The sequence below is a fragment of the Myzus persicae genome, unplaced genomic scaffold (assembly GCF_001856785.1).
Source record: "Myzus persicae strain clone G006 unplaced genomic scaffold, MPER_G0061.0, whole genome shotgun sequence".
Taxonomy (NCBI): Eukaryota; Metazoa; Arthropoda; class Insecta; order Hemiptera; family Aphididae; genus Myzus; species Myzus persicae.
In genome coordinates, this window is record NW_019102003.1 from 90,838 (window position 1) to 115,535 (window position 24,698).

At 28.4% G+C, this 24,698-nt stretch overlaps 4 protein-coding genes and 1 long non-coding RNA gene across 7 annotated transcripts; all 5 read left to right on the top strand.

The window, feature by feature from the left end:
* Positions 1 to 13,063: 13,063 nt before the first annotated feature.
* LOC111030972 (phosphomevalonate kinase) lies at positions 13,064 to 19,001 on the top strand. The gene is made up of 4 exons (XM_022310726.1): positions 13,064 to 13,344; positions 16,375 to 16,583; positions 16,667 to 16,813; positions 18,774 to 19,001. The coding sequence occupies exons 1-4, from the start codon at positions 13,238 to 13,240 to the stop codon at positions 18,905 to 18,907; spliced, it is 597 nt and encodes a 198-aa protein (XP_022166418.1). The 5' UTR covers positions 13,064 to 13,237; the 3' UTR covers positions 18,908 to 19,001.
* On the top strand, positions 13,988 to 14,877 carry LOC111030973 (39S ribosomal protein L21, mitochondrial). The gene has a single exon (XM_022310727.1). It carries the CDS (start codon positions 14,159 to 14,161, stop codon positions 14,744 to 14,746), a length of 588 nt encoding a protein of 195 aa, XP_022166419.1. The 5' UTR covers positions 13,988 to 14,158; the 3' UTR covers positions 14,747 to 14,877.
* LOC111030975 (cytochrome c oxidase assembly protein COX19) lies at positions 15,171 to 15,643 on the top strand. Its single transcript, XM_022310729.1, has one exon. The coding sequence runs from the start codon at positions 15,370 to 15,372 to the stop codon at positions 15,631 to 15,633; it is 264 nt and encodes an 87-aa protein (XP_022166421.1). The 5' UTR covers positions 15,171 to 15,369; the 3' UTR covers positions 15,634 to 15,643.
* On the top strand, positions 15,627 to 16,227 carry LOC111030974 (phosphopantothenoylcysteine decarboxylase). The gene has a single exon (XM_022310728.1). It carries the CDS (start codon positions 15,649 to 15,651, stop codon positions 16,204 to 16,206), a length of 558 nt encoding a protein of 185 aa, XP_022166420.1. The 5' UTR covers positions 15,627 to 15,648; the 3' UTR covers positions 16,207 to 16,227.
* A 1,181-nt stretch (positions 19,002 to 20,182) lies between the features above and the next one.
* Positions 20,183 to 24,441, top strand: LOC111030986. Of its 3 annotated transcripts, none has more exons than XR_002604155.1 (6): positions 20,183 to 20,888; positions 20,949 to 21,218; positions 21,285 to 21,444; positions 21,534 to 21,686; positions 22,376 to 23,145; positions 23,218 to 24,441. It is a non-coding gene; the product is annotated as an uncharacterized LOC111030986 (long non-coding RNA). The 3 variants fall into 3 exon arrangements; XR_002604156.1 differs by having other exon boundaries at positions 20,959 to 21,218; XR_002604154.1 differs by having other exon boundaries at positions 20,186 to 20,888; positions 21,084 to 21,218.
* The last annotated feature ends 257 nt before the right edge of the window (positions 24,442 to 24,698 follow it).

Consider the following 24,698-nt stretch of genomic DNA (forward strand, 5'->3'; position numbering starts at 1 on the left):
CATAATGCATCATGTTGTTTAGCAATCTTATTATTTTTAGGAAACAACAAACCTTTTTTACCGATAAAAGTTTTTATAAGACAACAAGAATTTAGGGTGTAAATATGGAAGTGAAATGAATTATTATAGATTCGTAAGAACAAATAAGGATAAGAAAGAAGTGTTTTACGAATTTACAAATTTAAATTATGGCAAGTAACTTCAAACTTAATGACTTAAGTGTTTAACTTAATTTTTGAAACCCATCGATTTTTTGATAGTTATTTTATTATAATATAATAAGTATATTATACCCATTTTACTCACTTTTTTATTGGAAAATAAAGTCATTTTACATGTATATGCTAAATGCTTACAATTTTAGTAAACCATCGATTTTGAAGTGGAAACAAAGAAATTCTTCACTAACACATACATAACTACATCAGCCCAGTGTATGGATATCACCCACAAGTAGATACACCGGATCTCTTGGAGTTATAAAATACTACGAATACGTCATCGGCTACTGACTTTGTAGTGGATTCAATATATTGGTCGACTACATCACTATAGACAGCGACCACTTCATAGTAAACCTCATCCCCACATATACTATAGAACTGATAGAACTAAAAAGCGATGAATAAGGTGACGGTTACCTGCTGTGAACATTATATGATGAGTACTGAGGAGTAGGTATCCTCCAGTTACGCGGCATATTGGAAGCTGGATGGTAATCATTCTTTCCCACTTCTAAGTGAATGACAACTGGGGATTCTCCTAGGTATTCCCTTGACTCCAATCAACCATAGAGTGTTACGGCTTTGGGGGTGGGAGCACGGTCGTTTAAATCCTATTTGACTATTCCACATCCCTAGCTCCGTAGTCCTTACTCTAAACCGATCTGAATTAACTATTTCCTGATCTAACTATTACAATCTGACGATAAGTTACCGGTTTGGAGCCGACGACGACTTTGACGAATTCAAATTCCAAAAAGGTGAGTGGGTACAACTCTTCTATACATTAGGTATATAGAAACGGTCACTGTAATGGATGTGTTAAATTTGGATTCAATGGTAAAAAATCATTGCATACGAATAACGATTCTGATCATTGATTAAATATACATTATAAAGTATATTTAATCAATGTTTATATATATAATAATAAATATAATTTATGATATTATTGCTATCAAAGTAATTTATTTTACTTTTAAATATTTTCCGAAAATATTGCACCGATAAGTTTACACTGTACAGTGTACAACACTAATATACAAAAAAAACTGTATTCTCTAAATTTTATTTTACTAAATATGTCAACTGTATTTATTTATAATTGGTTGGTTATAATGATTTCTTAAAAACGAACACTAAGAGAGATTATGGACTCATAAGACATAAAGTCATATCAAATAATAATATTTCTAACATAAATTTCAGTTGTAAAATGCAGAAGGTGCTCTACAATATGACCTTCAACACATAATACAAAAATAAATATAAAATAATATCATGTTTTTAAGCCTTAAAAACGTCTTATATGATTTTGAAGAACCCGTGCTCTACTGCTGTCTGTTTTTAAGTTGGAGTAACCCAATGTTTACACTTATACTTAATTGGAATAAATATTCACTCAACTACAGTAGTTCCATTTTTATCAATTTTACTTTTATTATTACGATGTATCTTTTCAGTTAATAATACGTTCCTAACCTCCATATAATGTGCTTAAATATTCGTATATTATATTTGTAATTGTTTAATTTTTAACCAAGGGAGGAAAGAAGTTCAATTTAAGTTTTAATTACAATGTTTATAGACATGTTTTTCAAATATCAGTACAACAGGACCATATCAATACATTATACATGTCCCAATCGAGAAACACGGCTAGGTCGCATTCAAGTGTATTTATCATGGCTATAATTCTAGAACATTAATAGTTGCTATATATAGGTACGCATATTATACTCAATATAGGTAAGCAATATGTTTTATTAGTTGTATTATCACTCCAAATAGAAAATTATAAAATCTTACACACCTTATAAAAGTAAGCACTAGGCACAATAAATTAGTTTTATTTACCTATTGCTTAATCCATTCTTTTACAACTAGTGAATCTATGAATAATCATTTTTTTCTCAAAATCGGTATCTTTATCTATAATAATTTATTAAAAATAGAAATTTGAAGGAATTTTTAGTGAATTTTAAATAATGTATGCTAGATAATTTATAAGTTGACCTATAGAGGGAATGGACTATGTATTTTTTTTTTACTTTCGAGTTACATTATTGTGTACAACTTCAACTAAGTAGGTATTAAATATATAATTAATTATGGGTTTGTATTACATGGGTATTTTAGAATTGGCAACATTTATCTCAGTAATGGTTATTATAATTTGTTTTTGACTAAATATTACTGATTAACGTAACATTTTATATTAATTTATGTAGGTATCAATTTATATTTTACTACTATTAATAGACCATAATTTAGTACATGAACATTTTAAAAAGCATTATCTGCTTAACGATTTACTGTAAAAAAGGGAGGTTTTTGATTTTAAAAAAAAAAGTTTATACTACAGTACTACTATAGTACCTATTATTATACCGTCACACTCCTTAAATATTCCATTAACAATTTATATACATTTTAAAATATGGTCTTTAAGTATATATACTTAAAAAATTCCAAGAATTCGAATTCGAATAAATGCATAATTAAAGGATACAATAGGATTGATCACGCTTCATGAAACACTGTAATAAATAAACCGTTCCGGCGCAGGAAGCGAATTACTCCCGTCCCCCAAAGTCTCCGTGGATTGAGTGGAGAGAGGATGGGTATATTGTGTATATGTAATTTAGTGTAACATACTAATATAATAATATGGTTACATGTCTCATATTTTATTATTTTATGCTACCCTTAATAGGACTCCACACCCGAGTGTGTTGTCTCCATCTTACAAATGTACAACATTTCAAAAACGGTTTTGCGAGAAATAGAACCACTCAAACTGTAAACCAAGCTAAGCAACCAAATTTTCACACTTTAAACAAGAGGACATTTTTTACTGTGCAACATGGTTTTTATTTTTCGATATCACTAATGCAAACAAATTCTTATTGCTTAAAAATTCATTATTTCAAACTTGAATAACCTTTTTTTGTATTTGTGATATCGAAAAAATAAAAACGATGTTGCACAGTAAATGTCCTTCTCTTAATAATATGAAAATTTGGTTGCTTAGCTCGGACTACAGCTTGAGTGGTCCTCTTAAGAAGCGAAACTCGAGTATTGACAAAAAAACATTCATACAGTAAATTAATGTAATGTATTGTTATATATTACATAGTCGATAGGAATCAATGACTGGTTTTTAAACGCAACTCACCGTGGGGCAATTAAACACAATAATGGGACGTATAACGAGTAGGTATGATCAGTTCGTTAAAAATATTCAGAATCACATAATTAGGTAGGTTAGTTATTTAGAATGTTCAGAATCGCGTTGTTATTACTCGGAGATCGAAGACGATGAAATGCATAATATTATGTACCTATACAATAAAAATTGTATTGTTTTCATCAACGTATGTGAGGTCATCATTATTTTATAGCAATGCATATGAAATACAAATATGTTATTACAAAATATCTTACTACTTAATAAAAAATTAGATAAAATATTTAAAAACAGAAACATAAAGAATGGCTTTTATACTATTGACTAATTAGTGACCATGACACGACATTTAAATCTATAAAATTAGGTAGGTAGGTACATCATAATGACATATTTGCATACATCCGTCAATAATCAGTCTTATACAAATAAGACTTATATATAGACAAAATGTGTTTTGAACAATCATTACCTTGATATACGGTATATCAACAAATAATTTCTTTGCCACTGTTCAAGCTATTTTTAACTTTTTAGTTCTAGCGCTCCCCGGTGGGCCACGTTAGCTTTCAGTGAAGACTGCTTGCAAAATTAGAAGGAAAGTATTGAAAAAAATATGTCCAACTCGATGGGAAGCTAGACACGAATCAGTCTCAGCTCTAAAACAACGATATATTGATGTACTTAAATCATTGACCAACATAAGTTTACTTAGTATGAAGTCTGACGAACGAAGTGAAGCTCAATCTTTATAAAAAAAAAAATGGAATCTTTTCAATTTATGTTGATGTTGTGTGTTTGGGAAAACATATACGACCGCTTCATGGTGTCAAAAATGTTACAACAACAAAATATGAATCTATAGAATGCACGAGACAGATTAAAAGATGTTTATTATTTAATAAATTAATTGAGAAATAATAACGAAGATTTAGTAAATAACGCCAAGTCTTTGTGTTTAAGATGGAGCTTACCTGTTACATACACTAAACCTCGACAGAAGTATGCGCAAAAAAAATGTTGATGAAGTCGATGTAGATAGACGGTTAACCATAACAACAGAAAACTGTAAAATTAAAGTATTCTTTCCCATTATAGATACTGTTTTAATGCTACTTGATATTCGCTTTAAAGCAATGGAAAATGTGTGCACTATATTTGATTTGCTTAATCCTAACAATCTCTTATGCTTACTAGAAGAAAATATTGTAAAGGAGTCATATGATTTTATTTAAACATATAAAGATAACATTAGTTCAGATTTTACCGGTCAAATTTTATCATTAAAAGAATTAATAAAAAATAAAAATAAAAAAACTATAAATGAAATGATCACTTTTTTACTTACCAATGATATAGCAACAAGTTACTCCGAAATTTTAGTAGCTTGTACAATATTTTTAACAGTGCCAGTTACAGTGGCAACGGCTGAAAGATCATTCTCAAAATTAAAAATCATAAAAAATTGTTTAAGAAATTCATGTGGCCAAAATCGACTTACAAACATTGCTATACTCAATATAGAACAAAAACGGACTTCAGAATTAAAAACAGACAAATTAATTAAATATTTTTCTAATTTGAAAGCAAGAAAGATGAAATTTGTTTAAAATATCAACATCATATTTTTTTTATAAAATGTATTACTTTATTCTAATATATTATAATGAACTTATTCTTGCATGTGTTTTTATTCATAGTAAATTAATAATCTATTTATTAAAAAGTGTTGTTTTTTACTAAAATGTATATTGTATATGTATGAAATACTTTTTGATAAAAATTATGTTTGTTTGTTGAATTTTATCTAACTGACACCAATAAATTTGTTGACTAATTTAAACCCAGGTGCAGTGGTGCTAAATAGTGGCCCCTAAATAATCTTTTGTCCTAGGAATCAAAAATTCTAGTTGCGGCACTGGATATACCTAACTAAGACGTTTATAAAAAACGAAGTATTAATTGTCCCATAAACTATAGATTCTTATGAAATTTATAAAATAATGAATTTAATTTTTAAAAAACATTTAAAAATATGAAATAAAATAAACCAATTTAATTTATTTCACAACAAAAATAATTATATATTATCATCAATCAATAGGTATTTTAAAATAATACTGGTTGAACCCCAAAATGGCTTGACCGATTTGGCTGATTTTTTTTGTGGTTGTTGTACGTATTCGTAATTTTCAGGACAGAGTTCCTATGAGAGACAATTTTAGAAAAATTCACTGGAAAAAAAGGAAATCAGCATCGAAATTCAATAGTGGTGCTATCTGTCAGTAAAAAAATAAACTAAATAATAATATATTTTTGTTTATTATAAGGTTGCTATTAATTGGTTACAAAAATTCAAAAGTTATTAATTTGATGATTGAATAAAATTTTAGACCTGTATTTTATACTTGGTCAAAATCATAGAACTTAGTAAAAATATTATTCTTAACATTCATTTTTCGACTATTGTACCTATACATGATTAATAGTTAAACATACGACATATTCAGACATAAGATTATTTATATTTGAAATTTTTCATTGAATAAAGAGGTAAAAAAAAACTTTATTATTGATTGAGTATCCGCATATAAAATTGCCAATATTAGCTGTAATAATTTATGAATTAACAATTCCTGATTAGGAGTATAGTACATGTGTTCACATTTATATTTAATTTTTTTTCTGTAGACTTTTTTTTCGCCTACCAATATAATATGATGAAAGGTGTCCTGACTGACTGACTATGACTGATCAACGTGAATCCTTAAAAAGGATACCATATGAGACTTGCAATTTCCACAGTACCTTCGTACCAGCTAGCATGCAAGTGTGAGCTAAGAAAGCATATTTTAAAATAATCGATGTAATTTTTTTAATTTTTAACATCATTACTCTGAATATTAAACAACGAATAGTACAAAGCTTAAATCACAATATATAGTTGACATTATAAGAGGTGACAGATACTTGGCAAGGGCAACACAGGAAGGGGGGAGCTAGTACTTTATATAGAATTAAAAAAAAATTATACTCAATAAATTTAAGTTATAATTATTGTTATACTTAAAATAAAATATTATGCTTGATATTTTAATACCAGTTACAGATGTTTTGGTAATTTAATTTAATTTACATGTGCCTACTGCCTATTATATTTTAATTAAAAAAATTATTATATTATTATTATAAGCAAATAATACATATTTTTTTTAGTTCCCGGTATCACGTAAATTTTGAAAATAATTAAGTACAAATACTTTATGCTGATTAAGAATTAATGAATTTAAATTAAATTGTTGTGTTTAAATAAAATTATTATTTAATTTACAAACGTAACTTAGGTGCTCGCAAATAAGTAATTGTATATCATATCTGGTCATCCTTGACCAGAATTCACTCGTTTTTAAAATAATTTTTCTATTATCATGTATGCATAATGTATAGTTATTATAATGTTCTCGAGGTCGTCGTACAAAATATAACTGCACATTCCACAACTTTAGTATATTGTTATATTATACTTCCTATTTGCTGTAATAGGTACATCACTTTACCATAATTAATAGTATAATACTAAATACTTTTTGTAATATACAGTAATTTGTTCCCTGTTATTGAATAGATACTTAAATATTTATAACTGTGTGTTAGGCACCAACTGCAGTCATTTAAACTTGATATTTTTCGCTCTTGTTCGAAGCATTTAATGAAGTGTAATAGGTAGGTATATTAAACTGATACGCAAGGATACCCAGCGTTCTTTCAGAGGCAAACAACTATTGTCCACAAAATGCGCAGTGTTAGTTAAAACACAAATAATGTAACCTCAAAAATGTCTTCACATATTTCACCAATTCAGGAATTTATTCCGTTCAATCGTGATTAAAATATTATATAGATTACAAGAACGGCATAACATATAAATTGTATGATGTAGGTAAATTTTAAACGACGCCATACCGACCCGCTTACACTATAATATGTACTATATTTATATAGGTGCTTTTACGGATGTAGTATTCAAAACTAGTTTTGTTAAAAAATGATTAAAATTAATGAAATATTATACTTAAACAATAGTACATTAGAGAGATTATTTTTGACTTTCTTAGTATATTGTATACCTATAAGGCTATAACCAATGTAAACAATTTCCTTAAATCTAAGAAAAAAGTCACTTATGATGAAAATTGCAAAAAATATTATAGAGATCTCGGCAAATGTGGTTTTAATGTGTCAATATTAATCAATACATTTTGATCAAAATATTCATACATCTTAATCTAAAATATGGCTTTCCCCTGTCTAAAAAATCTAGGAGATGGTCGGCCATCAACAATGGTTGAAGAAGTTTTGCTGTAGAGTGTAGACCAACCAAAATTTTTTTTAAAAAATCTAAAATTTAAATATACTATTATGTAGGTACATAAGCACATATTTGATACTGCACATATCTACAGTATGTATAATAAATTATTTTTATGTTATGACATGATCACTATTGTAATAAAAACATAAATGTATTTTTAAATTATTTTATTTTAAATAGTGCACCTAATAAAATAAATAGAATTTATCAAAATTACACTCATAAAATACAATGCACGTCTTACAGAAATGTATATATGACAAAAATTATTAATTATCGATCAATTATAAGCTATTACCTATCTATATAATATGTCACATAGCCATATTATGCCTACATAGGTACAATGTGTAATATTGTGTAACATTATGATGATTTATTATAAGCATGACTATGCTTGAAATCTAATGATAATATATGAGACATAAAACGAGTAAATTATAGATACCGATTGCTGGGACAGTGCAGTCACTATGATAACTACATAAGGCATTAATTTTCTTACTTAAGTGTGTTATAATATTTCATCAAATAGGAATTATGGAAACTAATAATTAAACTTCTCCAACAAAGTATGAATAATCGTGCGATAAGTACGTAATATTTCTTACGCTGTAGCATATAGGTAAAAAGAATAAAACGGAAAAACAAATGTAATATAAAATTACTAAATGCGATTCTTTATATATTAAATTATAGGATGTACTTAAAATATAATAAATAATGGCACGTTCAAAGACTGCAGAAACCGATATTCCTCAAATAAGTACACGCCATTAACGAAACTCGAAAGGTACAAATACACTGGCTATCATTATTTTGTCACGTCATGGTAAAGTGGCACGTATTTTATGGTTTTGTACGGTCAGTTGATCACTTAATAGTAAATGCTTGTCGTATTATACCTTGCCACTGAAGATCACAGATGGCCGAAAAAGTAACTTGCAACTAAAGAGATGGATAAGTATTTCATGTATCGCAAAATCCCTTCAATAATGCCCTTTGGTCAGAAAGACAATGTGTCATCCATTAACGTGGGTGAGTACAAAATTGGGTGCAGATACCGTACACCCATCTTTAGGGTAAGTATAGATTATGAGTTTCTAAGTCCAAGTACGTAGGCGAGTGTGAATGAACCATTATACTGAGTACTTGCGCACCTATATTCTGCTGTGAAACTATTAGTATAATATTATATTACTAAAACATAACATTCACAAGTCATAACTCATTGTTCATGAGCAATTGTTTTCACTTTAAAATAGATCGACATCGGTTTATTTATGTTTAGTGAATTAGCTTCAATGACATAATATTACAATTAAACTAAACACAATATTTGTTTGGTACCTATTTTAATGAAATATAATTTAGTGGATAACAACTATTATATTTATTTACAATCATTGCATTTTGAAAAATAAGTTAAATAATAATTTAAGAGTAGGTATTAAAAAAAAAACACATGCACGAAAGCATTTTAGAGATGTATGCACAAATTACAAAGGTAAATAAGGTATAAGGTATATTGTGCTATAATTTTGCTTCGGATAATTTATGCAAATTTTCGGTGTGAATGAAAAAAAAAACATACACCCTATATTATAATAGAAGAGAAGATTTTAGATGGTACACGTTGTCAACATTGCATAAAGAACGCTCGTGAAAACAACTTATGTATTGTAAGGGTTCTTGCACGTTATATGGAATACCATATTACCATAAGAATTGAATTTTCTCTATATAGGTATACAGAAGAATTTGGATTGAGATTGGGTGATTCTGTAACTGACGTTCGGGAAACATAATATAATAATAATGGTATAGGTTATTGAACGTATTCAACGTACCTATCGTTGTTAAAATTATTGTAATTGCCAAAGTTAATAGAAAATGTATAGAATGCAACTTACTTATCATGTAAGTTAATATAATAGTGCAAACAAAAATAATTGATAAATTTAACAATAAATAAATCATCTTCTTGATGTTTTCAGATTTCTACAAAAAATATTTCGTCAGTTATTAGAATAATATATTACTAATTTTCTTTTTCAGAATTTGTTACTAGGCGTATTGTATAGGCAAAATAGGGGCATTACTGTGCAGAAGAATGTATTAAAATTGTCAATATTGACATTATAGGACTAATAATTATTAGGACATATATAATAATTATTTTGTATAATGATTCTTAGTCTTACTTACTATTAATGTTTTATTTTAAATGTTTATTTATAAACAATAATAATATTATATTAAATTGAATGTCTTATTTGAAAAACCAAAAAAAAAATTTGAAATGTATGTTTAGGTAAAATAATATTGTACAGTATGTCTTGACTATGTCAGTACCTCTGTGAACATTATGCCACAAGTTACAACATGACAGCATACTATTAATTGTGTTTTTAGTTTTATAGTGCTTTTAAAATAATAGTAATCATGTACAATAATTTCAAAAAAATAAAAATGGTAGTGGTAATTAAAAATGTATTTAATAAGTAAATGGTAATTTTCAATATATTTATAATATAAAACATACATTTGGATAGGGCTTATAGTGTTATAAACTGAAACAATTAGTTCCACATTTTGCATACTTCATATTTCTTGAAATTTAGGGAATATTTACAGCTTTGTTTTTCAACCCATATAGGTTGTTACTTGTTACGCAGAATGCCACACACGGGAATTTCATATTAGCGCATGAAAGTCAAATATTTTTTTGCTTATTCAATACTATCTTTTGAAAAGGCGTTTGTGGAGCTAAAGATTTGTTTTTTAATCTGTTTTCATGATTTGGGTCACTATTTAAATGAGCTAATTGAAATATCCCCATTTTTGTTTGTTTATTTATTATTGAGATATGCCAAATTGCAATATGATTTCATTGATGTTACAACATACCCCATTGTCAAAATTGTATGTGCTCTCAAATACATTTAAAGATTTATAGCATAAAACATTTAAATGAATAATAATTATTAATATAAAAGTTTGGTATAGGTGTGCACTGTGAACTGTGTAGTGTGCTATATAACAATTTATTCAACGTTGATATTTTCTATTAGATATATCATATATGGGTGATTGGATTTTGGTTGGATAACATATCTATCCATCATTGGACATTCCAGTCAATTTGTTTTCTTTTTTATTCCCCATTGTGCTTTTTTGTTCTAGTTACCTTTGCTCTCAGCTGATGAAGGGTTTCCCACGCCTATATTTCATGTTGTGTCTTAGTGATATCCTTTCCACCTATTGTTCTTGTTCATATTGGTTTACACTGAGTAATTTAGTTAATTTCGGGTTTTTTCTTTTTAATTTAATATAAGAATAAAGATACTACTATCCATACTATAAAGTAGCAGGGGTGGTCCCGTCTAACTTGAGGCTCACGTCTTATTTACAAAAATCAAAATATACTTACTTATTACTATGAGTTTTAATTTTATGGTTGGTATACATGTATTCAAATATGTAATAAATTATTTTATTACATAGATAAATGAACAAAATATGTATAGTTAAATATAAATAAATAAGAGTACATAAATTATATATTTCTGAATACGTTTAAAAAAATGTTCGTTGAAGTATATCTTTGTGTCTATTTTTTTTTCTGAGAATCTTAAGATCTAGTTGCATTAGTGTAGGAACAATTCTACGTACTTTGGGAGAATGTAAGATTATATCAGTTAAATGTAAACGATTTTTGGAATTCCATAGTTTCGTTGTATAACGCAATTTACGTGAATATGTCATTCAAGAATTTTATATTAAATAATAATTTTACCTCAGTTCCTAATATGTGGGTGTTTAACATAGAAACATGCTTCCAAAATTCCGAAAAAGAGTGACAGTTGTTTTTAAACTTTGAAGAACTACTTCTTCTAATAGGTAACTCTGAGAGATCTATTTCGAGATTCACCTCATTTGTTACAATATGATGTGAAATAGGACATTTAATAAGTATGTAACATTCAGTAGGTCTTCATTTAATTCAATGTCATTGACAAACAATGGATTTTCTAAAAATCCGAAGAGTACTTTAAAATGTCTATTAAGAAGTCCCGAAGTCGTTCTTCGAAGTCAGCAAATAGTGTTAAATAATAGGGTGATAATAATTAAGAAGCTTACAGCAGCACTTTTCAGTACAAGTGACGGACAATTCTAAGATAATATAATGTATTGGAATTCGTTGGATAATTTGTAATATAAACAAAACAAAATAATATTGAACGTAATTTTATATGTTAATCGGCTGTTGGCTATCTTTACCTTTACATTTTATATAATTTGATCTAATCTGTAATAATGATCGAAATTATTATAATAATATAATGTACTTAATGCTGAGTGCTCAGTTGGTCAAAAACTATCCAAACAATAATTTGTACTTGTAAATTTAAAATAAATTTATTGAAATAAATACAATTTCAAAAATCATGCAAAGTAACGTAAAAATAATTCTAAGATGTAAAATTATACAGTTTACCGAAGTGGAAATGTATCGGGCACCCTTATTTGGTTTATTTTATACCCCTATCTTCGGGCATGCACTTCTACACCTTTGATTCCTGTTCAGTAATTATGTGTATAACATCATAGATGACATAAATTAACATTAGAAACTCGCTTTTTGTATCTATTCATTTCATAGTGTATTATTGCAGCAATATATTTTGATTTGCTGCATTAACGATTAATATAACGTAGTAAGTACGTACAATTATTATAATTATATTATGTTTTATTTATCACAACATATTAGGTATTATTTATCATAATAATCGTTATAAAATCAATAGGATAATGATTAATTTACCCAAATTTAGCGCATTTCCATCAGTAGGTACCTACCTATTGTGAAATAATCTATGTAGGTACCGGCTATGACTTATAGATGCATTAACTGCCTACTAAGGTATAAAAAAAAAACATCATATTATTTATATTATTGGTAGGTACTAGGTACGCAACTAGCAAGAATAATAAAATATCTATGAATAGCACGATGGGCTCAAAACTACGATCAACAAGTTTCACCTCAACGGTTTAGAGGTTAAAATAATTCAATGAATCGTTCGACATGGGAAGCGTCAACACGCGTAGGTACATCAACTATTATAATTTATTTGAAAAGTGTTCGATCTACAATATAATATTACTATTAATCATTATAATTTATAAACATTAAGCGTAATATAATGTTAATAAATGGGTAATTATAATATTATTATCGCGTTCGGTGCCGTTCAGCGCTGTTCTGCGCTTAGTTATGAAGCCGTTATAAGAACCATTGGCGGCCGACGCGCGACGAGTCACGCGCTAACCGTTCACTGCTCAGGTGTTGGGCTTGGGACTGTTGGTCGTCTGGCCGTAGACCGTTTAGTAGTCGTCACTCGTCACCGTCGAAACAGTGATATTACGTAGCCAGGTAGGTAGATTATGTCTGGAGCTGCAGTGTCCGAGCGTCAGCGACCCAAGGCCGTGTACGTGTTCAGCGGCAAGCGGAAATGCGGAAAGGATTACATAACGGACGCCATCCACAAAAGGTGACGCACGATTATATAGTATTACTAGTCGATGAGTGATGACATTAACAGCCTACCTCAACTGATTACTCGTCGTCAAATGTGTGATACTGGGACGTACCTTATCGCGTTCGATTTGACGACGTAAAATGTAATAAAATAAAAACCTGTAAGATCACGTCTCGATGTCTCACCGTTCGAGAAAAATATTTAATGAACATTAGGTTAATTAAGCGATTTCAATGTTATGACAAATTTGGATTTTGTACATAAATTCATCAGAAAACATTGAATATTCGAATAGGTATTATTGTTGAGATGTTGTTATTACTTATTATAATGATTGATCATATCGGTCCCTCCCGCAGTCCTGCAGCAACAACTCACCACGACAACATGTCGACAGTTTAGCCACCACAATGTCCACTTATGTACTGTTATTGAATTGTATTTCTTATAAATTAATATAACAATATTAAAATTACTCTTTGAACTCCACGCCCTTACTTAACATAATATTTTATTCGTGTTTACCAATAAGATTTTTAAATTTATTTTTCAAATAATACATAATAATAATATTCTTATCGTCTTGATAATACGATAATACATTCTCGATTTGTGAGGTTATGTTGAAATTTGTAAATTTAAGTTCCCAATATTTAAACCTTAGTCTTGATTGTCTTCAAACACAATTATTATTTCATAAAAATGAGCTATAGTATTATGTCTAGTTTGATATTATAGTATTTATTATACATGTAATTAATTACTCTGTTAGTCTTATCTGTTACTAAATTTACTTGTGTCTAAACATCTTGGACAGCTACCTATAATGTTGTGCAATAAATTACTGAATCTTGCGAGCAAAACCGTTCAAACCGTGTCCACTAACCGAATAGCTGTTGCTGCTGCATCGAGTCAAAACGTACGGTCGTTTTCAGTACCAATCAGTCAGGAATATGTTGTGGACAATACGATTGCACACAAAACGTTTTCCGACAGTGTAATACAAACCGTCAACGAAGCTGTAAAAAACAATAACCGATTGTTTGCTGTTGTACATATATGTGGTAAGCAGTTCAAAGTCACCGACAACGACCTGGTGCTAATAGACGGTTACTGGCCTCCAAATGTCGGAGATCGCATCAAGTTGCAAAAAGTGCTGTTGGTTGGTGGCAAAGACTTTACGCTGATCGGCAGGCCCGTTTTGGACCCTGACACTGTGCAAGTCACCGCTACGGTGGTCGATAAAGACCTGTCTCACACTAGAACTAACTTCGAACGTATCAAACGTAAGCAATACATGAGGATCAACTTTATACGAAAAGAAATTACAATGCTTCGGATCAACTCTGTATTTATAACACAAAATATTGATAATAGAAAAGAAGTTCAGGAAATGGGAAGACGTGTAATGTAATCGCAACCTAGATATTATACTGTACGAATTGAAAGTAGTTACGATATACCTTTGTATAATAAAATATAATGCACTTAGACTGTTTTATTACTAATTATAATAATTGTTTAAATATATTAAATTTAAATGTAGTCATTGTTTAAGGCCCAATCTGTACTCCTATCATATTAAATACCTAATCTTAAACTTCTACAACCAATGGGAAACAAATTGAACTTTACTTTTGATTTCATAATAAAGTTTCATCAGAGTGTATATATTATATTATTTGTGTAGTATATACTACCTATAATTATAGTATGAAGTTTGTGAAAAGTTGAAAAAGTAAGATAGTAGATACCATTATCATAATATTGTTCTTATCACATTTATTTATTCATTCCTTGAACAACTGGATGTATAAATTACTGATAGGTGATGAAGTAGGTATTAACTATTAACAATTTATTTGTGAAGTGCATCTACTATATAGCTGGTCAAAGTACTAATAGTTCATTTTATTGTGTACTCTACTGTTGTATGTTTATATATTACCTAAAATCACTAAGGTTATTTCATTGTTAAAAAATTGTATTATTCTACAAATCACATTTGTTATTGTTAAATAATTATTGTATTTCCACATGTCTTCTGCAACTTTTGGCCAAAAAAGTTTTCAACCTACACCTCCTGAAAAGGGCAGTTTTCCGTTAGATCACCAAGGCCAGTGTAAAAAAACTGCTTACAAATATATGTTTTGTTTGAGTGTGAACAGCGGAGACAACTCACAGTGTCGTCAAGAGGCCAAAGATTATTTGGATTGCCGTATGCAAAACGATTTGATGGCTAAAGAAGAATGGACTAAACTTGGATTGGCTGACGTCAAAAATACCAACGACAGTACCTAATACAACTCAATAATCATGCCACATGTTCTGATTGCTTGCAGTGCAAGTGTTGCTGCAATCAAAATACCAGATATTATTTCTCAACTTGTTCAAAAGAACATTAGCACAACATTAGTCGTCACAGAACCTAGTAAACATTTTTTAGATGTTGATAAAATTAGAAAGGATTTCAAAATTGATATTTACACTGATCAAAATGAATGGGATGCCTGGACAACTCGTGGAGATCCTGTTTTGCATATAGAACTTTCAAAAAAAGCAGACTTATTAGTGCTTGCTCCTTTGAGTGCTAATACCATGGCTAAAGTGAGTACAGGAATATGTGACAACTTATTAACATGCGTTGTTAGAGCTTGGAATGTTTCAAAGCCAGTATTGTTTTGTCCATCAATGAATACTCAAATGTGGAATCATCCAGTAACTAAAGATCAAGTGGATAAGTTGGTGTCATGGGGATATTGTCTAATTCCCCCAATTGTTAAGACATTAATGTGTGGTGATCATGGTATTGGTGCAATGGCGGAAGTAGAAACTATTGTTAATCAAATTTTAGAAAAACTTAATTATTTGTAAAATAATCATAAGAACTTTAAACAATTTTTTATTTATAAATAGGTAATTTATAACTTAACAAAATAATAAAAGTTCCATACAAAATGTTGTTAAATGTTGTTTATAGAATAAAATTATACTATTCATTTTATGTTTATGGTAATCAATTTATAAACTTAACAATTATAGAATTGGATCAGAAAAATGTGTGATAATTCGTCTTTCGGGTCCCATAAAAAAGCACTGGGCCCAAACTAAATCACTTAAATTGGATGAACTTCTCAGTGATGGTGAAATGAAGGAACAACACAGAAAGTCAATGATTGAATGGAGTGAAAATGTACGTTCAAATGATAATGGTTATTTTTGTCGTATGGCAATAGATATGTATGATCAAAGTTAGTATATTTACATAACATAAATCGTCTATAATATAGATAATAGTATTTTCTTAAAATAATATGTACCTATAATATTTTAGACCATTCTAAAGATATATGGATTGTGAGTGATGCTAGAAGAAAGACTGATATCGCATGGTTCAAATCAAATTATGATAATTTAAAACTGATTAGAATCACTGCAGATGAATGTACAAGAAAAGAAAGAGGATGGAACTTTATACAGGGTACTTACACAGTAGTTGTCTTTAGAAAAATCTCCAGTTTAAATTCTTTCCGAATGATAATTAATAGTTGTAATGATATGTTGGTATAATAGTACTATTATTACAGTAAAACGCTGATTACCTGGACAAAAAAATTGAGCTATAAATATTTGAATAAAAATGTTATAACTCACGGCCGTGGCCAATCCGTAACTATACAGTATACATATTTCTCAACTTTTTAAAAAATATATTATATTTACGCAAATAAAGAATTCAAAGAACTCAATTTTTGTTTTACTTACAGGGTGTAACAGGAAGACCTGACAAATAAAATAACTTGTTTTCATCAATAATTTAAAATTTTTTTTTTATCATTTACGGCTTGCATTACATGTTTAATATAAAATTTTTTATTTTAATTTTTTAATACTAAAAATAAAAAAGGCTGGTCAGTGGGTAACACACTGCTGTTCATTAGGTGTCTAGGGAGTCACTGTAATGGATTTATTAAATTTGAATACAATGATATAAAATCATTGTATACGAAAAACAATTCTGAGCAAAGACAATCTGTCAACCAATAATTTTACTAAGTATATTCTATGATATTATTGTGGTTTAAGTAATTTATTATACTATTATGCATTGTACTACAGTAGTTAAATTAATTTTGCCAAAAAAAATTGCATTTTAAATTACTATTGTGTGTAGAAAATATAATAAATTATTTATACATGAAGCGCACAAATAAATAAATTGTAAAAAAAAATTTTTTTATATTGTTTAGATAGAACAAGTTATTTCATTTGTCAGGTCTTCCTGTTACACTCTGTATGCATTGTTTCGTTACAATTTTGTTTGTACCTTGACAACCTCTGACATAAATCAGCTTTCTACTGCAAAATTCATTAATTATATATAAAAATATCATTAAATTATTACACATCCAAAAATGAGTGTTATTATTTTAACACTGCTAAATTCTTAGAACACTTATTTGATTTATTTTTATACTTTAGATTTGTTTGATATGATTTACATACAACATACATTAAGTGAATACACGTATGTATGTATTAGGGTTTGCTATTATGTACTTTTATGTACATGTATTGTGTATGATAGTGTAATCAAACATTTAAACTGCTAAATCCACTAAAATGGTAGATACTATAGTTAATACTATAACCCCCCTATAATTCTTTGGTAAATATTAAATAGGAATAATGATTTTATTAAGTATTTTAAAATATCAACCTATGCAGGTAATATAATAAAGTATTGTGATATCCATTTATAGTATGGTACAATTGTTGGTTTCATCATTGTTGTTTAAAAATGTTTAATTTATAATAAATTATTTGGGTAAAATAAATTAAATTCATGATTTCGTACACCTAATTAAATGCACATTAAGTAATGTAGGTGCCACTTCATAATATTATATTACCTACATATTAATAATAGTTGAAAAGGAATACTTGGATCAAATATTAATATTTAATAGTACATGCAACCAAAACAGTTGTGATAGCATTTGAAAAGCAAATATGCAATCTATAACAAATGTGTTGGTACCAAAATGATTAATTTCTATTTGGGACTTGGATTATAGCTTAATCATGTATTTCTATAAATAAATAGAGTAAACTAAAAACAGTAAACACTGTGGTTCTTTATTTTACATTTTGAACTGATTAAAAACTCCATTTTGGCACCTACCTATGGTTCTTATTTTTATTAAACTTTTTATAATAATTAATGATAATAGTTATTACTATTTATAATAAGTTAAGTAAAATTATAAAATCTTAGAGATTTTATTTGAGTAAAACTATTATATCTATGCCTGTATAATTAATAATTAGGTACTTAGGTACATAGCCACATAGGCTAAATATAAAATAGATATCTAAGTATCTATTTTGTTAAAAGAAAATAAATAATTATTTTTGTAATTTTTATAATTGATTTTTAGGAGTAGACAATGCAACATCGGAATGTGATTTGGATGACCATTTAGAATGGGACTGGGTTGTTGAAAACAACAAATTTAATGATTGCAATGATTTTATAAATGAAATTGTAAACCATGTACTTACAGTTTGTTGATATTTATTTTACAAACTTATTTAGCTTCAATATGTTATAAATTATACTATATAATACGTACATTCTATACACTGATTTATACATCTATCAAGCTCACTCATATAAAATAAATTTACTTTAATTAATATATTTTTATAATGCATTGTTATACAAATTTACTATAATTGTTTAATTAATATAGAACTGTACTTTATACAAATTGTATTTAAATAAAAGGGTACCTACTGCTCAATACTATATTTTGTATAAATACTCAATATAATACTATAAAGAGCGATTCGCCAAGCAATGCTGCTCTACCTCCATTTTTTCCTTTAATGAATGTATTCAAATTCTAACTTTGAATTTTTAAATATACTCAAATACCATATTTTCAAATTCTTGAATTTTTTATACTACTCATTGTAGGAAGTGTCCTATGATGATACAAACTTCTGTTTTTTTTTTCAAATGAGAACCCCTCTCTTATACTGTAAATTAATTAGTGGATCATTTTTTTGAAAATTTGATGTACCTATCACATTCAAAATTCAAATGAGTAGTTTCTTAGTTATTAAAATGTTTGTATTATGGACAATAGTCCTTAAAACTGGTTCTACATAAATATAATATAGACATAAAATTGGATCTAGTATTTATTATACTTGAGCCATTTTTATAAATTATTAATATTGATGACTACACTTTGAAAATCACATATCTTATAGAAAGGTAATGAAGTTACTCTCAGTAAACATATCATTTATTTAAAATTAATTTTGAATAAAAAAAAAAATTATTAGTGATTGATTTTTAAAATATTTTAATTATTATAATAGTAAGTAATAAGTTTGAAAATTAAACTATTGTATCTTATTGTATTTCATTCTAAAATCACTTAATCCCGGCTATACCTACATATATAAATATAAATGAAAATATATAGTTATGTTTGTACATAAATAGTATGATGTAATTTATGAAATTATGACATATTATGCAGTTTTATATCCAAGAATTTAAAATTTAAATGCATAGTTTGTACTGTGTTGTGAAAATTATCCAAACAAATTCAATACGTAGTTCTTTTAGTAACGTTGAAATTGCTATTAAGTTACTAATTTGATGTTTAGCAATTGTTCAACTAAGCAAATTCATCAATAATAACAAAATAAAACGTTTACATACTATCCTATTTATATTTATTAGTTATAATATTAAAATCTCAAGGACTCATTATTTTTTTTTAATTTCTACGAGTATAGTTAAATACTTAAATAATAGGCACAATGCAACTACATTCATAATGCATTTAGATTAAGTCAGATTATAATAATGAGGTCTAAGGAAGACTAGGATAATAAGAAAAATACATTTTACTTTGCTTAGACTGAAGTTTAAGTTTTTTAAAACTTAAAATTGGTGGGTTTCATACATGAATTGCGAAGAATTTGAATAACACTTTATCCCAATCTATTGTGGCTACACTGTTCAATGGTTCTTCAATCAGTATACTTTGATAACGGGGTTATCGCAATAATACTCGATGTCGCTATCTAATTCTGTATTTTGATAATGATCATTTGTTCTAATTTTCGACTTACTGTTAATAAATAATTTCAAATTTATTATAAATTTGTTACATACGCTTTACTGGCATTAGTCCATGACCAAATATTTGTTTATTTAATTATGACATTAATCGTTACTTTCAATTTAGTTCTTTTTTCTTGCTACTGAATTTCTAAAATACCATAAAAAGTTGCTACATTTATATAAGGACGTTAAAAACGGCCCTAGATCAGTTTGAAAGAAGGTTATCCGTGGATGTAAAACTGTTTTAATATCACCATATAAAATTAAAAATTTGTGGTATACAACCAAGTGCAACACACAATGATTTACCTATTGGTTTTCTAAATATTAACTTTAATCCATACAACCTTGCTACAGAAGTTTAATAAAGAAAACACTAAGTAGAATTATAAGAATAACACTAAAGGTAATCTTAAATTATGATTTATCCATTATCTATATAGGAAATTGATATTTTATTTATAAGATTGTTTAAGGAATATTAATGTTAACTAATTCGCCATAAAGTCGTATAATTGCACAAGTTCCATTAATATATGACATTTTTCCTGTATTTGTGAAATGTAAAAATGATCTTTTGATTTTTATGTACACAAATAAGGATATAAGGTCTAATATATGCTATTATGCAATCGTATGGTTCAAAATGGAAGCTGTATTATACCAAGAAATGTAAAAACAATGAAGAAGGAAATAATGAAATCTATTTTGATAATGTTACAGATTACCACTGAAGGTATCGGCAAATAGTTATTGTAATATTGAATTTAAGTGTTTATTTATCATGAATTAAAATTTTTAGGTACCTAATTGAACAACCACTGGGTTGCTGAAGGATTTTGATGTTTACCAATCCTTGTCATTATGCATTAGTTGGACCTCACAATTATTATCCAAAAGATATGACTATTCTGTTGGCTGTCCTTTTTTGGGCAAAACTGTGAAGTAAAAAAATATACTTAGTAAGTGTCATAGTTAGTTCTATATAATATTATTTTATTTTTAAGTCTTTATTATATTATACATAATATTTTATTTTTTTAAATTTTAGATTAGATGACAAGGTAAATCTTGTGTACAAAATATACACAACTTGTATGTACACAGTTAAAGAAATTTGACATAATATACTAGCATATTCAGAAGTATTACAATTTAACAGATTTCCACGCCACCTTAGCAATTGTATTTAACAAAATTGGAGGTACTGTTTTTTGGCGCGTTTTTATTTATAGTGGTTTCCCAACATAGGCCTACTCCACTCTCATTTCTTTAATTATGGGGTACAAAACAACTAATATGTACAAACAAATAACACTCATGAAATCAACTTTTTTTAACAAAAGATCTTTTCAACACTTACTTCTCTATTTACCATTGGGCTGAAATCTTGATTGAATTTAACGTTTTCAATCTTATTTTTCATCATACACTGCATAGTACAACAAAAACTCCGCTGTTATATCCAACTGTTTGTTTAGGATAATCAGTAAACATATGAAAATTAATCTCTTGGTCATACTTTTCATATCTTTCCATACACATGTTTTATTTTTGGTTCACTAAGAATAGTCACAAAATTATGTCTACTTTTAATATTATATTCCGTAGTTTCAAATGGATGAAATAAATAGAATTTGATTTCCAAACTCTACAAATGTAATAACGCAGTGGTTTTCATTTACATTTAATAGCATTACAAGTAAATTTTCTTTTGGAACAATTATAGTTTCCAAATTTGAAAATCTTTTCGAAGGATCATTATTTAAATGACCCGATACATATCAGCTTAATATTTTTAATTTATTTTTAAACTCACAATATGTCTGTCTTATTACACCCAGTGCTATATCAATAACAAAGTTACTCAACTACATTTTTTTATACTTTCAGGTGTATACATTGAAAGTGTGTCAAAGCCACCAAATAATAACTCATGGCATTGAGTTATGTCTTTTAACACGATTATAAATGCCAACTACATAATCCAATTGGTTTTGGTTTTCCTTCAAAATTGAGCCATAATAATTTGTATCCTTTGGTAATTTATTTTCATATAGGTACATCTATTTTGCACTGTAGACCATCTACTGGAGATTTATAACTTATTATAGAAAGAAAATATTCTGATGATGTCTTATTTGGAGTTACAATTTTGTCATCAGATTTTATGGAATCAAATGAGAAAATGTTCACATTTGGTGCATTTGGTGTCACACAATTAACATAATCTTTTACCTTTTTAATTGGTAACAAATGGTTCATAACCATCCATGCCTTTAGTTGCTTTGAAGCTGCTTTTTAATCACCCTGGAAATAGAATCCTGTTTTTTTCTTTTTTGGTCCCTGCATTATTTTTCTTCATTGTCGTCAGATGATCAAATAAATTTTCCACATTTCATATGCATTGTTTGTTTGTCTTTTAATCTCCAAATCAACTCACTGCTGGAGCATTGCTTCCTCTGTCTGTTGACCCAAATACTCTGAATCACATGACACCTGTCCACATTAGAATCACCGGAATGATAGACCTCATGATATCATTGTGAAATTCAACGCTAATACAATGGATTTTGTTCAAAGCTAGAACACATTTTTAATGTTTCTTTTACCCGAACGACTATATTTTCTAACCAAGACAAGAACTTGGAATTTTTATATTGGTAAAACATTTTAACATCTCTTATTTGTTCATCTAATATTCTAATGTAACATTTTTTTTGTTCCGTGATTAGATCATCAACTAGACTACTTGGATTTTCATGGCTGAGCAGCTCAAGGTCTTCATGGCATCATCCACATCTAGTCTTGCAGGGTGAAAACAATTCCATTGCAACTGCAGTGAACCATTTGCCCAGACATTCTGTGGCGGTTATGTTGAAAGCTGCCAATATACACACAGTTGCCTAGCACTCTAAAGACCCATTGGTTATCTTCTTTTCATTTCCTTTGTAGATGTTTTTGGTTAAATGACAACAACAAAGACTTATTAGTGTGTTGAAATTAAACATTTTCCCCTCATGCATGAACTCTTAACATTTATTCAAATATTCCATGATCTCGTTACATTCGTTAAATGCTCTCACAAACCCTTTTAATATTGCTGTTGAAATGTCACTGACAACGTGTGTCATGAACTTTGTACCACACTGTAGTTCATATCATTTTCGATACTCCAACAGCCAATTTGTTATCGCACTAGCAGTTTGTAGCAGATATTCTGCCATTGAAAATTATCCTCTTATTGCACATGGTGACGGCCGCTTAATACAATAGTAATTTTTATTTTATTTTTCCTGTTTTTAATAGCCTTGAATCTCTTATAGCTTCTCTCATCACCTCGCAAGTCGCATTGATATAAATTGTAACAAATTTTATTTTTCTTAAAACGTTAACTTGATCTTGACTTACAAATAAGTTTCAAAATTGTTCTCCTTTGGATTATCGGATACGTACTGATTAAACTTTGAACATTTATCTTTCAATAAATGAATATTGAACCTATCGTCACTAGTCAGCCTCTCAATCATCACGACTCTTTTCCTCATGAGACACCTTATAGCATGCGTGATCAAACCTGATGTTCTACAAGTTACCATTCTTAAGTTTACTAGGAGATGCTTTTAAACTCATCGGTGGACAATAGTTTGACATTTGTTTTTGTATTTGTCGATTTTTTCCTTTCATTAATGTAGTCAGTTTACCATAGTGGCTGTAATTGTGGCTGTTATTCAGAACTGTTATTTGTGCCAAACCATCAGTCGATTTAGCAATGTGTTCTCCGCCACAAGTGAAAACTGTTAACAAAATTCATGCCGACATAAACCTTTACATGTTAAACTTTCATTGGTAATATTTTTATTTTTGATTGTCAGTACACAAGAGATATTTACAGTTTCAAATTTTTCAAGTAACAAATCATTTATTTCTTTTGAAATAATAAGATTTCTTTGCAATTACTTATTATCAATTTGCTTCAATTCTTCATCCAGTAAACTGGATTTCTTTCCACAAAATTACACTTTTTGTAACATATTACCTAAAAGTCCTTACTTTCAAGGGATATACTTTCTTTGAGTTCTTAGGCAATGCTTTCAGATCTCTTTTGGTATATTATAGGCAGATAAAGATTTAAATCCTTTTTCTGGGGAAAATAAATCTCCAGCAAATAAACATTTAATTTGCGCTTAGGGGTGGCTAACATTTCCTCATCAAC

What these genes read in the sequence shown, in the direction of transcription:
- LOC111030974 (XM_022310728.1), top strand. Translation starts at nt 15,649, where the DNA reads ATGCCACATGTTCTGATTGCTTGCAGTGCAAGTGTTGCTGCAATCAAA.
- LOC111030972 (XM_022310726.1), top strand. Translation starts at nt 13,238, where the DNA reads ATGTCTGGAGCTGCAGTGTCCGAGCGTCAGCGACCCAAGGCCGTGTAC. An exon ending in ACGGACGCCATCCACAAAAG is followed by an intron (nt 13,345 to 16,374) that starts GTGACGCACGAT and finishes TAACAATTATAG; the next exon opens with AATTGGATCAGAAAAATGTG. An exon ending in AGGATGGAACTTTATACAGG is followed by an intron (nt 16,814 to 18,773) that starts GTACTTACACAG and finishes ATTGATTTTTAG; the next exon opens with GAGTAGACAATGCAACATCG.
- LOC111030975 (XM_022310729.1), top strand. Translation starts at nt 15,370, where the DNA reads ATGTCTTCTGCAACTTTTGGCCAAAAAAGTTTTCAACCTACACCTCCT.
- LOC111030973 (XM_022310727.1), top strand. Translation starts at nt 14,159, where the DNA reads ATGTTGTGCAATAAATTACTGAATCTTGCGAGCAAAACCGTTCAAACC.